Source organism: Vombatus ursinus, unplaced genomic scaffold, assembly GCF_900497805.2.
Source record: "Vombatus ursinus unplaced genomic scaffold, bare-nosed wombat genome assembly UNPS02014772.1, whole genome shotgun sequence".
NCBI classification, from domain to species: Eukaryota; Metazoa; Chordata; class Mammalia; order Diprotodontia; family Vombatidae; genus Vombatus; species Vombatus ursinus.
In genome coordinates, this window is record NW_020954550.1 from 24313661 (window position 1) to 24329205 (window position 15545).

The window sequence follows — 15545 nt, forward strand, 5'->3', positions numbered from 1 at the left end:
TCCGAAACAGAACCTACGCTCCCGGAGGGCAGGGGCTGCTTAGTTTCTGTCTATCCTTAGCCCCCGAGAAACATTTTCAGTTCTTGACTGACTGGGGTGAGAGGGTGGGCGCTGGAAACGCAAAAGCCCATTAGGTGTGGAGGGGCCTGAATTAAGAATGTGTGTGGTGAGGGTGGTAAATACTGCGTAAATAGGGAGAATGTTGAATTAAATAATGCTATGAGTTGCTGTGAGTTGTGAGGGAGGGGTCTACAAGGCTGCAGAGGAGGGCAGAAAAGGCGCAGCAAACAGCGAGCGGTTTGCGCCCTTGGCAGTGACAGAAAGTCCGTTTTCGGGGCGGGGAGGTGGGTTGTGCGGGCTCCTGATTTCAGCTCTGGCTTGGCCGGGTCACCCGCAGCCAAGGATGGCCTTCCTCAATAAAGAACCTGCGCGTCCCCTCTCAAAGCCGACCATGCGGTGAGAGGGCATAGAAACCCCAAACAGGACCACAGCAACCGCTTGGCCCTTTCAGGATGAATTATATGCGACGCCCACCTCGGGCGCTTTTAAATGACACCACGATCCTGGTCTCCCGATGCAGCAGGAGCGCGGAAGCTCTCGCGATACCACAGCCCGAGAGTTCGACCGGGAGGAAGAGGGCGGGGCCGCAGTCCCCGGCCTCGCTCGTGCAGCTGCCTCCAGCTGGCGTCTGCGCATGTCCCGGTGCTCTGCCATGGGACCGGAGGCGTCTGCCAACTTTCTGCCCTAAACTGTTGGTCGGGGCCGTCCCCGCCTCCTCCGGCGCTTTCTCCTCCTCTGCCTCCGCCTTCTGGTCGGTCCGGTGGGGAGGTGGCAGGTCGGTGGCTGTGTCTGGAGTCGAGGGCCCCCAGGGCGGGATGGTGCAGCAGAGCCAGGTGAGGACCGCCGGCTGTGGGACCTCAGGCGGGTCGCTTTACCTCGCTGCGCCTCATTTTCCCCATCTGGAAAATGAGGGGTTTGGTCTGGGTATGTCCGCCGGGCCCCTTCCAGCTCCGGATCCATGAGCCCAGAAAATGGAGTGCTTCCTTCCCTTTATTATGTCCTAGTTGTCCCGTATATAGCTTGTTGGTATGTAGCTGCACGTTGTCTCCCTTAGATTGTAAGCCCCTTGAGGTCAGGGGCCTTGTTTGTGTCTCCGGCGCTTAGTATGGTGCCTGGCACTTAATAAATATTGATTGATTTATTACATAGCTTGCTTTGAATGTATTTGTTTATACCTTGTCTCCCCGATTAGATTTTAAGCTCTTTGAGGGCAGGAACTGCCTTTTGCCTCTTTTTGTATCCCAACTGCTTAGCAAAGTGCCTGGCACATAGTAGGCGGTTAATAAATGTTGATTGATTGAGTAAACCAATGAGTCACCAGTCACACTGTCATATTCCCACACCAACTGGGCTAGACCTCTGCCTTTTTTTACCCCACCTCCCCAAGAAAATCTTGTCTAAAGAAATGAACCAAAACATTGTATACAGTAACAGCAATATTGTATGATGATCAACTGTGAATGACTTAGCTATTCTTAGCCATAGAATGATCCAAGACAATTCCTAAAGGAAACTGCTATTCACCTCCAGAGAAAGAACTGATGGAGTCTGAATAGACCGAACCATACTTTTTTTTTTTTTTACTACTCTTGGGGAAGGGGAAACTGTTTTGTTTTGCAACGTGGTTAATGGGGAAATGTTTTTTATGACTACACATGTATAATCTTTTTTTTTTTCTTTTTGGTGAGGCAGTTGGGGTTAAGTGACTTGCCCAGAGTCACACAGCTAGTGAGTGTTAGGTGTCTGAGACTGGATTTGAACTCAGGTCCCCCTGACTCCAGGGCCTGTGTTCTGTCCACTGCCACCTAGCTGCCCCCCACATGTATAATCTTTATCAAATTATTTTGCTTTCTCAAGATGGGGCGGAGAGGGGAAGGAAAGAATGTGGAACTCAATTTTTTTTTAAATGTTAATTTTTGTCTATATGTAATTGGGAAAAATAAAATAAAAATTAAATTATTAAAAACAGAAATGATAGGAATGCATTAACAGGGATGACCTATTTAAATTAAATATTTTTTTCAAGTTTTCACTACTATCTTGAGTTAGATGACCTAGTTTCAAGCCCTGCCTCTGCTGCACGTGTGACCTTGGACAAATGACTTAGCCTTCCTAGGACTCAGTTTACTCATCTGTAAAAGGATGGCCTCACAACCTAGAACTGTGATCCTAGGATCTATCCTTAGTTGTCTGGGGCTTCTGTGACAGACAGTGCCTGGGCTTATTGAGAGGGAAATCTGTTTAAAAAACAACCCTGCTCCCTTGCACCCCTCAATTTTGTGCAATCAAGTTAAAGTACACCTTGTTGGTTTGGAGCCAGGCTTGTGTCAGGTTGAAGTGAACCTTAAGTGGCCTCACCCTAATTTTTATTTTACTCCCCCAGCTCTTATCAATATAGCCCTGGCCTGGCTTTTTGGCTTCAGTAAGAATAATACCAACTCCTTTTTAATGTTACAAAGTGATCAGTAAAGTTGTAACTTTTGTTGCAGATGCTTGGAACAGTATTTGAATTTTTAAAAATGGAAGGAATCATGTGTTCCTTTAAAGAAATAGATTCCATGTGTGTAAAATTGTCCCGTGCTGAATTTATTTCAGTAGCTTAGAACTGATGATTGTATGGTAGTTAATGTTTTGCCTTGCATTTTGGAGCATTATTTAACTTCCTTGAAATGGCTTTGAATTCGGGGTTGCCAGAGTTTCTTAGTGAGCCTGGGAATTAGTTAACCTGCCTATCCTGTGTTTCAAGTCCTCATTATAATTTCAGTCCCTGCTTCTACCTGCTTTTGTTAATAATGTAACATAATCTTCAGCAACTGGGTTATAGGACCTCAGGATTTGAGTCATATGAAGAAATCTTAGAGATCATCTAGTCCAACCCTCTCATTTTATAGATGAGGAAACTGAGGCCCTTTCTGTTAAAATAATGCATCTATAAGTTATTTCACAATGATGTACAAAAATTTTCACTTAGTTTGTCAGGTATAATTTGTTAAAAATTGACTTATCAAAGTTCTTATACCTGACTGGTGCAAAAATGAAAGCAGGTCTAAAATTATTGTGAGTTATTTTGCTGGCATTAAAATGACTGATAAAACATCTCAAAGTTTGAGGACAGACCTCAGGAAGCTTTATATTCTAGTGGAGCTTGAATTTGAAAACTTGAAGATTTTTCTTTGAAATAACTAAGAATTTCATTAATTTTCTCAAGGTCTGAATTTATTGATTTATTGACAATTTTATATGTGCATTTTTAATATATAAAATTCTTCTGTTCACTTCAGCAAACATTTATTAAACACTTATCGTTTGCAAAGCATTGTGCCTAGGTAATTAAAATGGTATACTTGCAAGGTACAGTGATTCAAGCTTTGAGTACTTATGGTATCTTGGGAAAGGGCATTGAACTAGGAAGTCAGCAAACCTAAGGTCTGTTCATGGCATTAATTACATGTGACTTTGGGCACTTTTTAAGCTTCAGTGTCATTATCTGACAAATAAATGAATTAAGCTGTATTCATTGCCCTGAAGGACTTTTCCTAAAATTCTAAAGTTTTTTTGTTTGGGTTTTTTTTTCTTCTACTTGGGAGGAAAAATAAGACTGTGGCATGTTGTTGATGACCTTTTTCCTCCTGCTGTCTGTAGGTTACTGTGTTGTATTTTGCAAGAAGTGCTGAATTAGCAGGTGTTCGTTCTGAGACCATTTCTGTGCCACAACAAATAAAGTCTCTGAAGCTATGGGAAGAGATTGAAAGTCTACATCCTAGGTAGTTTAACATTTATGGAATATATTGGGTTGGTGAGGGTGGGGGGCGTTTTTATAAGGTGTGGTCTTAAGTGCCATTTCTCCATTTCCAGAGTAAGGGCAGTCCTGACTGATGATCATTGAGAGCTCATTCAGTGTTAACAGGGTAGACTGGACTTTACCCAGCAGGTCATTTTCTTCTGGAGAGACATATGGTTCTTATAGCCTCCAGAGAATAAAGAAGGCATTGTGGCATACTGGAAAGAGGACTAGGAGTACCAGGTGTCAGAGAGTCTTGAGTTTGTGTCATATTAGCCGTATGACCTTTGGCAAGTCACTTAACCTCTCTAGACCTTAGTTTACTTTTCTCTGAAATTAAGGAGTTGGACTAGATAGTCTTGAAGGTACATTCCCATGGCATAATTCTGTGTGGTCATATTACCAATTGGCACAACTTCTTTTCCCTGGTAGGGATGAATTAAGTAATCTTTGTTCCTGATCTTAGAAATAATTGTTTTTTCCTGTTCTTGCCCATATTTCTGTTGGTCACAAGGCTACTTTTTGTTACTATTTATTCATTTGACTATATGGTATATTGCAAGTTCCCTCTTTTTTTTTTTCTTTTTTACATAGTCAAATTAGCTGACATCATCCTAGAGCAGGACCATGATTTTCTGTAAAAGGGAGAGAGGGACACCTTGTGGATTTCAATCCTGGTCAGTAAACTGATCTTAAATAGTATCATTGGTCCTCATCTCTAAAAAATTCTGGATTCGGTTATTTCCCAATATTTCCAGTTCATACAATATGTTCCCGTAGTTCTGTCCCATACAAAATGTGTAAAATTGCAGCTAAAAAAGTGAGTGAATTTAAAGGTCTGGATTTAAGTATCTACAAACATGATGTAAGAAATAGTATACACTAAGTTGGTTTGGTTTTTGCTGATAGTTTTTTTGTTTTAATGCTATCAGTTTTCAGGTTTTTTTGTTTTTTGTTTTTTTTTTTTTTTCTGGGCAGACATAGGAGTTAATGTGGTGTGGTGGAAATAAAATTGAATTTGGAGTCAGGAGAAATGGGTTTGAATGCTGGCTTTACTGCTTTTTGCCAGTGTAATTTTAGGCAACTCGAATTACCTCCTATGGCCTCAGTTTTCTCATCTATAAAATGTGATGTTTTAATTAGACAGTCCCTAAGGTCCTTATGTGCTCCAAATCCTATAATCTATATTAATTGCAACAAATCTTGTTCTGAAATTTTTTAACAAGTTTGAGCACTTTTCAAACTTGAAAATTTTAAAGTTGAAATGTCAGGAATTTAAAGACATTGAAGGGACAGCTTGGTGGTGAGGTAGATAGAGCACTGGCCCTGGAGTCAGAAGGACCAGAGTTCAAATCTGGTGTCAGACCAGACACTTGACACTTACTAGCTGTGTGACCCTGGGCAAGTCACTTGACCCTAATTGCCTCACCAAAAAAAACAAAACAAAAACCTAACAGACATTGAAAAATAAAATTTGCTGCTGGATTTTACTTTTTACATTATTTCATTTCTTCGTTTTGACACTTTCATAAATTATTTGTGTACTTATTCTGTAATATAGTTTTAATCTTTAATATATTGACATTTAATATAGATATTTTAATGTAGACATAATGTGGTACCATATTTAACATGATAGTTTTAGCAATGATTAATAGCTTTCAGGAGAGAATACACAGGCTTGTAACATGAACATGTATCTACCCTTATTTAGAGTCAGATTAAATGAATAACCTGGGGTTGAACTTAACCACTTGCTATTTTGAGTTTGCCTGTCTCTTCATAAAGCTAAAAAAAAGAGGCCATTCATGCACCTGATCCTGTGGAAACACCTTTAGCCCTACCCAGAAGCCAGCTCCTGTGGAAGAGGTGCTAAGAAATCCTCCTTTCCTATGGCCTAGTATGTGTCATCTTCAGCACATATTTTTTTAATGTTGTATGACACACATGAAGGCAGAGTAGCATATTGATTAGGGACCTGGTCTTGAAGTCAGGAACATCTGTCTGTCATACATGTGTGATGATGGGCAAGTCAGTGCCCCAGGAAACTGTTTAAGAGTGTAAGGTATAGATGAGTCACTGAACTGCAACACTGAAGGATGAAATCACAGGTGCAGAAAAGAAAAAGACGCTTTACAGTAAATACTGTCTTGATCATTCAGCTTCTGGTTTATTAGCAATCTAATGTCATTTCTTTTGGTTAAGTGAAGAGAGCAGTGAAAGGGCTGAACTATTGGACCAAAAAGGCCAGATCTTTTTTACTCCAAATATGAGTTGAAAGCTTGCTTGGTAAGCTTCGGAATGACACCAAAGAAAACTGGCAATTTATACATTTAATAGCATCTAATTATCATTTGAGGGTACAACCGAATTCTGTCGTAACAGCCTGGGATATTCTAAGCCAAATCATATTCCCCTAAATGTATCAGTAAAAAAAAGTTCAACATAAGTAAGTTTAAATCTTGACTTATGGTGTTATCAGTACACAAAAGTTATAGAATGCATGGATAAAGTATTCTTTTTCCACGGAGATAGAAAAGGGAAAAAAAATTGATTTTGAGCAAGAGATTTGCGTTTTTGTTTGAGTTCTTTCTTAAAGTTAATTTAGCCCTTACAAAGGGAGAGTAACATATAGAGTAATGTACGTTGTTTACTGTGTAGTTTCATTTCATTTTTTCTTTTTACTCTTTCTCTTTCTCTGTCATGAATGGCTCAATTCTTATTTGTTTGTTTTTTTTCCCTCCATTTTTCTATGTGCTTCTTGCCTTTGTTTATAGAATAATAAAATATATTTGCTCTGGATTGAGTTTTTATATTTTGGATTTTGAGAAGAATGAACTTTCAGTGTTGTTTTATTTATTTATTTATCACAACTTTGATAGCTTTTTTAAAATGTTGGTTCTGTTTTCTTCAGGTTAGCTGATGTAAGAGATCAGGTGATATTTGCTGTTCGTCAGGAATATGTCCAGCTTGGAGATCAACTCCTGTTCCTACAGCCAGGTGATGAAATTGCAGTTATCCCCCCCATTAGTGGAGGATAGTAACTCTGGGCTGTTGGGGTATGTATGGTTTCCACTTGTTACCAGTGTCATGTAGAAGAAAAATATATTAGAAAACTTGTTAGCAGTTGTCTTGGGTTTGCTGGCTTGTTGTTGTTGTTGGGTGTGTGTGTGTGTGTTTGTGTGTGTGTGTGTGTGTGTGCCTGGACCAGTTATTTTTATTCTAAGATGTCATGTTAATATAAATCTGAACTATTCAAGCATTATATAATCATAAGGGTGGGGAACCTGCGACCCCAAGGCCACATGTGGCCCTCTAGGTCCTCAAATGTGGCCCTTTAACTGAATTCAAACTTGGACTTAGTCAAAAGGCTGTACCCAAGGACCTAGAAGGCCACATGTGGCCTCAGGGCTGCAGGTTCTCCACCCCTGAGAATTTCTAGAACAAGAAGGGACTTCAGAGGGCTTCTGGTCTGATTCCCTCACTTTACCGATAAGGAAGCTTGAGACCCAGGGAAATTAAGTGATTTGCTCAAGGTCATGTAGGTAAAAGTCAAAAGAAGTAAATTTGAACCCAGATCCTCTGACTCTGATAGACTCATTGCTCTTTCTCTTGTACCACACTGCTTCCTGTTTTGGTTCTGTGTTTCATTCACATGCACAGGAATCTTAATCAAAGTCTCTGATGGACAAAGAATACTTCATTGCTAGAATGGGAAAATGTTACACTTTATGAGGGGCATAGCATTCGTTTCTTTTGTGTGGACTTGGCAAGCAGGGCCTCAGGTAGCACCACCCTGGCCCACTAGGGCCATGTCATCTTTGTAAACTATTCAACTGAAATCTGACATTAATTGTGTGTAATATAAGGTGATCATTTAATGTGTCCCAGCCTTGGCCTACTGTAGACAGGAAGAACGTGACATGATTTATGTTATTCATCTTAAAGTTTAGAACATTTTATTTTCTTTACATTTAAACAAGTGCCTTCAAATGTGATAGTTGTGTAAAATACATACATATGCATATGCATACATATGTCTATGTGTATATTTGTATATATGTAGCATTGTTTGCCTTCTTTAGATGTATATCAGGAGGACTATCTCATACATGTGTATCCTTTTCATTTCTACAGTTTAAAAAAAATAATTTCTGAACTTGTGTCACATAATCTCAGAACTAGCCATAAATGATTCTTGCAATAGTGTGGGCCATTTAAGGAACATAAATTATGGCTGTGGAAAATGATCTGTATTTTAAAGTTTCCAGGCCAAAGTTTGCTCACTGATTATGGTTCTTAAAAAGAAAAAGAGGTGGAAAGAAAGGATGTTGTTGAATTGACTGTAGCTGTGCTTGCCCATAACTTCTAAGCTTTTGCTTTGGTAAAGAGTAATAGTATGGAAGAAACTTTTCTTTCCCTAAATATATGGCCAGGATATTGCCAGGATATAGCACAAGTTGTGGTCATGACTTGTGCTATAATTATCAGCTTGTTCTCCCCTTCTCACGGCTGCAACTAAAACCCTTTGGGACTGAGTACAAGAGCAACCCCAGTGCAGGAGAGGAAGGGAGGGGTGGATGGAGACAGCAGACTTCAGGATCAGGGTGTGCGTAAAAAGATTGCGTTTGCCAGATGCAATAATAAGTAGCCCTTACCTTGGCAGGTGATAGTATGGCAGTTAGGGAAATTGTGGAGTGGGAGGAAGTGAATCATCAGAGCTGATTTGTTTGGCCTTCCAGAGGCTAGAAGGGAAGACACTGTCAGCAAGGCCAACTTGAAATTTTAGGTCCTTGAAGATCAAGATTGTAGCTACGGAAGGATTCCTGTCCTTCTGAGTCTTGAGTCTCAGCTCAGCCTTCAATTTTATGGCCTCTAGCAAGGCACATGACTGCTCTGAGCTTCAGTTTCCCCAACTGTAAAATGAGGATAATAATACTTCACAAAGTTTCTGTAAAGAAAGCACTTTGTAAACAGCAAAGCTTGATGTAAATATGAAACAGTTCTGTTATTGTCTTCATACTGGACACGTAATTATTCCTGCTATGCCCTACATGAGTGTAAATTAAAGGCTGTCTCTGCCAAAACATAACTCACTGCATTAGTAAGTGCATTATGCACAGTTAGCCTGTGAGGTAGGGACTTCCAACCTCAGTGTCCAACCATTTCCACTTTATCATCTAATATCTCACCTGTTTTTGTTTTTCATCTTCTAATACTTCAGAAGGGAAGGAAAAATTAGTGATAATACTTAGTGAATTCTGGAAATATTTTGTTTCTAGGGAATCTGTGAATGCAATTGAAGACAAACCTAAAGATGTAATCAGATTTACTGCTGAGAAGCTCTCAGTAGATGAAGTCTCACAGTTGGTGATTTCTCCTGTCTGTGGAGCTGTGTCTCTGTTTGTGGGTGAGTTTTAAGTTTCACACTTTTCTAAGGAGCACAGGAACAATCTGATCATTTGATCATTCTGCTTCTGTTCAGCTGAAAATTTTCAAATTAGTAAATTTTCAAAATTTACTAATAAATATTCTGACAAATATGATGTTAAGGAACTTATTTGTTTAATATTTTATTTGGTGTTTTAGTAAGTTCCAAAAAACACCAACTCAAATTCTGATATGTAAAGATCAGGAAAAAAAATGTACTGTCATTACTTAGAATCTTTTTATTTTTCTTTTAATGTTGAAGAAAAATTCTCCTATTTTAGAAACAATACAGTAACATGTATTATTTTCTTTAAAGTGCTGAATATCACCTAGTGGTGCCATAAGAGGAACACTGTTTCATTCACTGAGTGAAATAATTTTGTGTAGTTCGGCAGACTCTATGATAATGATTTCATATTTAGTTTTTTCCTTACATCTGGGTCTACAGATAGTCAATTACAATTACTACATAGGTTCTGGAAAGTTTTCAAATTAATATTGGACTGATTACTTTTATTGTTCTGTGGAGAAAAAACATTTCTTTTTATACATAATATTTGTATTTTTAAGGAAATATGTGATTTGTTACCTATTAAATTTTTTGTTCTATTTTAGGGACTACAAGAAATAACTTTGAAGGGAAAAAAGTTGTTAGCTTAGAATACGAAGCATATGTGCCAATGGCAGAAGCTGAAGTCAGAAAAATATGTGGTGCTGTTAGACAGCAGTGGCCAGTCAAAAATATAGCTGTGTGCCATCGACTTGGGTGAGCTGGGCCTCATTTCATCTTTGTAAATTTCAATGCCATTTGCTGCTGTTTTAAAACTTGTGTTGATCATAATGTGGAATATTTGACACAATAATGCTACAACTGAGCTCTGTTAAGGGAGGAAGATATATATATATATGTAGTAAAAATTTGAGGAAAGTTGTGATATTTCACCTCTGGCTTCCTTTTTGAGCTTTTTTTTTTCTTTTTTGCCAAACAGTAAGTTCATCAGCATAATTTATTCCAGTCCTTTCTACACATAATGTGCCTTAGCATCAATAACACTATTGTGCTGTGTCTGATAGTAGTAGGAATTAGCAAAGATATGGCTATAGGACATACTTAAAATTCTTGAAAATTCTCAATTGTCCATGACCTAAGAGTCCAATGGACCAGTACCTTCAAACTTTTTTCTTTTCTGTTTTTGAAGAGTCACATTGTACTTTTTTATGGATCCTGCTTATCATGCCAGCTATTTTACTTAAAGTGAAATGACTGGCACACATTTCATTTAGTTTGTATTTTTATACAATTAAGAGAAATGATAAGGAGGTCAAAGGAACTGAAAAAAAAAAAGAAATGGAGTTTCAGGTTTTCGAGGGAGTTTTTGAAATGGGGTCTGTGGTGATTAGGGGGTACAATGTACAGTGGATATTAGGTAGAAAAGACTTTCTCTACTCAGATGTACCATAGAATATGCAACATGATGTACCCAGGTGTACAATATAATTCTTTCCCTTCTCTAAAAGATGGGATAGATGCCTAGCAAAAAATTGGCTCAACTTCTGTGTTCCCATTTGGATACAATTCTGGTATGGAATATAGTTTCAACACTATATTAAAACATTTTTTCCCCTCCATCTTATTTAAGCTTAGTTCCAGTAACAGAAGCAAGTGTGGTCATTGCTGTGTCTTCAGCACACAGGGCTGCATCCCTTGAAGCTGTGAAATATATTATTGATACATTAAAAGGCAAAGTTCCAATTTGGAAAAAGGTAAAAAACTTGATATCTGACTGTCATTTGAATAAACATATATATATATACACATATATGTATGTATATACACACAGGAATATATAAAAGAATTTTACTCATGAATTTTGTAGCATTATATATGCTAAGGAATCTTTATCACCTTAGGGCTAATCTATTGCAGTTAGCTTCCTAAAACGTTGATCCCATCATGTCATGTCCCTCCCTTATTTACAAACCCTAAAATATATAGTCAGTAATTCTTATCCTGGCATTCAAGGTCCTCCACATTTTATTCCCAGTCTACCTTTTCACCTTTACATTCTGTTGCCTCCCTTGTGAATTCTTTTCTAGCCAGCCTAGTCTATAAACTGTTTCTTGAACGTGCTTTTGCTTTACTAGCTATATGTTCTCTTGCCTGGTATGTTATCCCCTCTTAACACTATCTTTCATTTTCATACTTTTTCCCTAACCACTCTGGCTCAAATTAATCTCTCCTTTGAACTCATTTTTTTGACATCTTTTAATTTGAAGAATTTATGTCCTTTGAGAGCAAGAGCCATTTATTGTATCCCCTGTGATTCCTGAAATATATACTAGTGGGGACTAGACCTGTGATTTCATTGTCATAGGGAACTCCCTCTCCCAATGCAAATTGGCACCTTCTCTGAAATTTATAGTCTGGAAGTGTGGCTGGGACCAAGAGATTAAATGGTTAGTATATGTCAGAGGCAGGATTGAAACCAGGCCTGCTTGGCTCCGGAGCCAGGAAGTAGTAGCTTTCAAGTCACTTTCTACTCCATGGTGCTTCTCTGCAGAAGACCTAATTGAATCATATACTAGCCCTCAATAAATTATTTGATTGATTGACTTTGTGTTGAATTGAGCTAACAATATTTAGGACTTAAAAATGACCTTGTATTCCCTATAGAAGTATTTAGATATTCAATATACATTGAATTAAAAATTAACTAATTTTAAATAAATTTTCCTAATTTTCTTCATTAACATGAAATCTGGTCCTTAGCCACATCATAGATACTGAGACTTAAAAACACCTCATATAACATTTTCCTTTTCTGATTTCAAGTTATTTTTTTTTCTTTGAGGAGAAGTTAGAGTTGTTCTAAATATTCCCTAAACCTCCCCCCCCATTGTATTAAATAAAAAGTTTTTGTTTATTTTCTAAGTAGTGTTACTTTTAAAACTCATTAAAATACATGTGTTGCAGTTTTGAGTAGGTAATAGCACTAAGTGGGTAAAAAGTATCAAAACAAAGATAAAAAGACTGCTATTCACAAAAAAAGCATTTTAGCAATAGTAAGGCCACTATCAAAATGGATAAGAAGACACATCATTGGCAACCAATTCCCTTCCAATTCAGATTGTCAACTTATACTTTCAGAAAGACTTTAATTTAGGTTTTTTGTTTTTGTGAAGTTTGGGGGGAAAGACTTGGTCTCTATTAATTTACTTTGATCATTTTTTAAGGAAATCCTTAGTACTTAACAATATCAAGAGAAACAAGATTATTTCTTTGAACATGTATTTCACTTTTAAGTGTTGTGGTAGGTGACTAGCTGAGTATTGCTTAGTCTTAAAAAAGCTTTTAGCCCTCTCCATGAGCATTTCCTGTCCTTTGACCTTCTGAGTAGGTTATACTCCTTGTTCCAGCTGTATTAGGGATTTTAGTTGTGTGTGTGTGTACATGTGTATGTTGTTGTTGTTGTTTTCCTGAACCCATGAGAGAACTAGATAGGAAAGTAAGATGTTCATATCATTTTTTCCTCTATATTTCAATAGAGACCATACATCTTGAGAGAAATAGTTTTACTCAATTCAACAAATAACAGACATCATTAACTATCTCTTATGTCTTAGGTACTATAAGCAAATAGAATATATCCAAAGACACAAGTGCTGTTTCTGTTATTAAATGATTATAGTTGGGCCACCAGAGTGTAGAAAATGAGTTTTAACCTAGAACAGGATTTCGAGGTTGATATTAAATTATCAGTGGAATCAAAATCTAAGCAAATGGTGTTTCTTGAAAATATGGGTAGTGGAGTGCTTGGGAAGGGATAGTGATATTGGGGAAAAAAAGACAGAATGTTTTTTAAAAAAAATTCGTGGGGAGGACTAGATGGCTGCCTAACACAGATTGTCACCTAATACATACTTCAGTCCTTTCCAGCTTGGTAGGATGTGCTAGAACTCTTACTTTAGCATAGCCTTGGAAATTAATTTCTATTCACTTTATTTGTTATGAGGAGGTGCCAGAGTAGAGTTTCTATGGATGCTGAAGAATTTAAGTCATATCTTTTTTTTTTTAAATTCAAATTTACAAGTTCATATGAAACAGTAGAGTTTTAAATGGAAGGAGACTTAGTTTGACTATTTTATTCAGAACTTTTACACTTATTGTGAGGAAAATGCTGTATTTTAAAAATCGTTTCTATTTTTAGGAACTTTATGAAGAAGAAACATCATCTTGGAAAAGAAACAAAGAATGCTTTTGGACAAAAAAGGACTAATTTTTACTAAAGGAAAATTTAGAGCTCTAAAAAGTGCTCCATTTACTATAATTGTATGTTTTTTTCCTTTATTTTTGGCTTTTTTGATCTTTCTGAGGCACTATGATAAAGTGGACAGAGTTGGACTTCATTTCTAACTCTTATTGGGCATTTTGACTGTTGTAAAGTCATAATAACTTCCCAGAACCTCACTTTTCTCAACTTTTAAGCAGGTATGATACTACCTAACTTATAGGCTTATGAGCAGGGAGGGAACTGTTTGGTAAACTTAAAAATGCTATGTAAATTTAAGTTTAATTCAGTTCAACAAGGTCACGATATTTGGCCAAAGGCAGGTTCTTTTATAGCATCCCAATGAGGCAGCAAGGAAAAAGCTAGGAGGGATTTAGGAATAAGAGCGGTTTGGAGGAATAATGACATGATTTATATTTAGGGAGTGATAGGAGAAGTAAGCATCTTCTACTACCAAGCTAATTGTGTGTCTGCTTACAGGTGTGTGCCCCTATTTCCCTCTTGGTTATACCTCTTCCTAGAAGATCAGTAATGACATAGGTATTGGTAAAGTTGGAACAGGTACCCCAATATAGTTATTTTCTACTCTGTTGTCTTAGAATACGAAACCACGGAGCAAAGAAATTTAAAGTTGAAATAAACATTTCGGTCAGTCTTGAGAGTTCAGTGGCCTTCGTGCTTTTAATACTTAACTTCCAACCAGGTATAATCACATAACTCTAGAAAACATATATGTAGTAAAAATACATATCCTTCAATTCCTGGGGCATGAAGGGTCAATTGATTTTTTTTCAACAAAGATAATATAAATATTCAATGTGTTATATGTGTTCAGAAGCTTCAAATTTCTTTCTTACCACAGATCAATTCAAGTACATTTTTGTTGATTCATTCTTAATTCTGTATGAATTTTAAAGCCAGTAAATTAGTTATAAAATTAAAAAAAAAGTACTCATTAACTATCACTTGTGTTGATATCTGCCATTCAGAATTGAGCCCATTGAAGACTTGTATGGTCTGATTAAGAACTAGAAAATGATTTATAACAGCATCATAAAGAAAAACAACCTGAAAAGATTTAGGAATTGTGAACAGTTCTAAAGTCTTAAGAACAAAGTACTGCAGTGCTCAACCAAGATTCCAAAGAACGAAGCATGCTGCCCACCTCCTAAGAGAGGTGATGGATTCAAGATTCAGAAAGGGACATTCTTTTTTTATACACAGCCAATGCGGGAATTTGTTTTGCTTGACTGCAGACTTGTTAACAACTATTTTGGTGTGTGTTTGTTTTTCCTTCAATGGGGGTGAGGGGTGAGTTGAGTGTGAGAGGAAGGGTAGAGATAAGAAAGAAAACAGTCATTAAAGCATTAAAAAAATCATAGAAGCAAACTAAAGAAAAGCCAGAAAGAACCACAGACAAGCAGGTCAGCTTTAAAAGTTACATACTGAATTTATTATAGAAGAAAAAGCAAGCTGTAATTTGTGGCTTCATATGCTAGCTTCTTTTTTCTCTTCTACTTTGTATGTGAAAATACACATTTTATTTGGTGGTCCAGAAAGAAGATAGTAAAAGCAAAAGATTAAATTGAACTCACTCCAAAAAGAGAGGATAGCTTCTCTCAGAGATCCTCCGACAAATGATTTTTTATAATTCTCAACTCTAAATTTACCAATATATTATGTTAATGTAAGTTAAAATAATTAATGGAAAATCTTGATGTCACTGAATGAGTCCAAGTATAATACATAGAACTCATATACTAGATGGATAGGTCTGGATTAGTCACTGAAACAGCCAGCTCTACTAGGAGCAATTACTTTGTAATTGATTATGTTTTAGAATAATTTCACTATTTTCTTGGAAATATTAAATGAAAGTAGATGAGCTATGATTATTTATGAAATCACATGTATGTAAAATAAGGGATGTGCTTAAGTAGGATCCACCATCCTAACCTTTGAGATCTCAGACATATCCTTGCCAC

At 37.2% G+C, this 15545-nt stretch overlaps 1 protein-coding gene across 2 annotated transcripts; it reads left to right on the forward strand.

The window, feature by feature from the left end:
• Positions 1 to 786: 786 nt before the first annotated feature.
• On the forward strand, positions 787 to 15445 carry MOCS2 (molybdenum cofactor synthesis 2). Of its 2 annotated transcripts, none has more exons than XM_027863447.1 (6): positions 787 to 893; positions 6756 to 6900; positions 9124 to 9251; positions 9887 to 10037; positions 10912 to 11035; positions 13480 to 15445. In XM_027863447.1, the coding sequence occupies exons 2-6, from the start codon at positions 6803 to 6805 to the stop codon at positions 13546 to 13548; spliced, it is 570 nt and encodes a 189-aa protein (XP_027719248.1). In that variant the 5' UTR covers positions 787 to 893; positions 6756 to 6802; the 3' UTR covers positions 13549 to 15445. The 2 variants fall into 2 exon arrangements, with proteins under 2 accessions (XP_027719248.1, XP_027719247.1); XM_027863446.1 differs by lacking the exon at positions 787 to 893 and adding an exon at positions 3737 to 3824.
• The last annotated feature ends 100 nt before the right edge of the window (positions 15446 to 15545 follow it).

Coding starts and splice junctions, on each gene's coding strand:
- MOCS2 (XM_027863447.1), top strand. CDS start 6,803: ATGTCCAGCTTGGAGATCAACTCCTGTTCCTACAGCCAGGTGATGAAA. Junction 6,901..9,123: donor AGTAACTCTGGGCTGTTGGG/GTATGTATGGTT, acceptor TTTTGTTTCTAG/GGAATCTGTGAATGCAATTG. Junction 9,252..9,886: donor AGCTGTGTCTCTGTTTGTGG/GTGAGTTTTAAG, acceptor GTTCTATTTTAG/GGACTACAAGAAATAACTTT.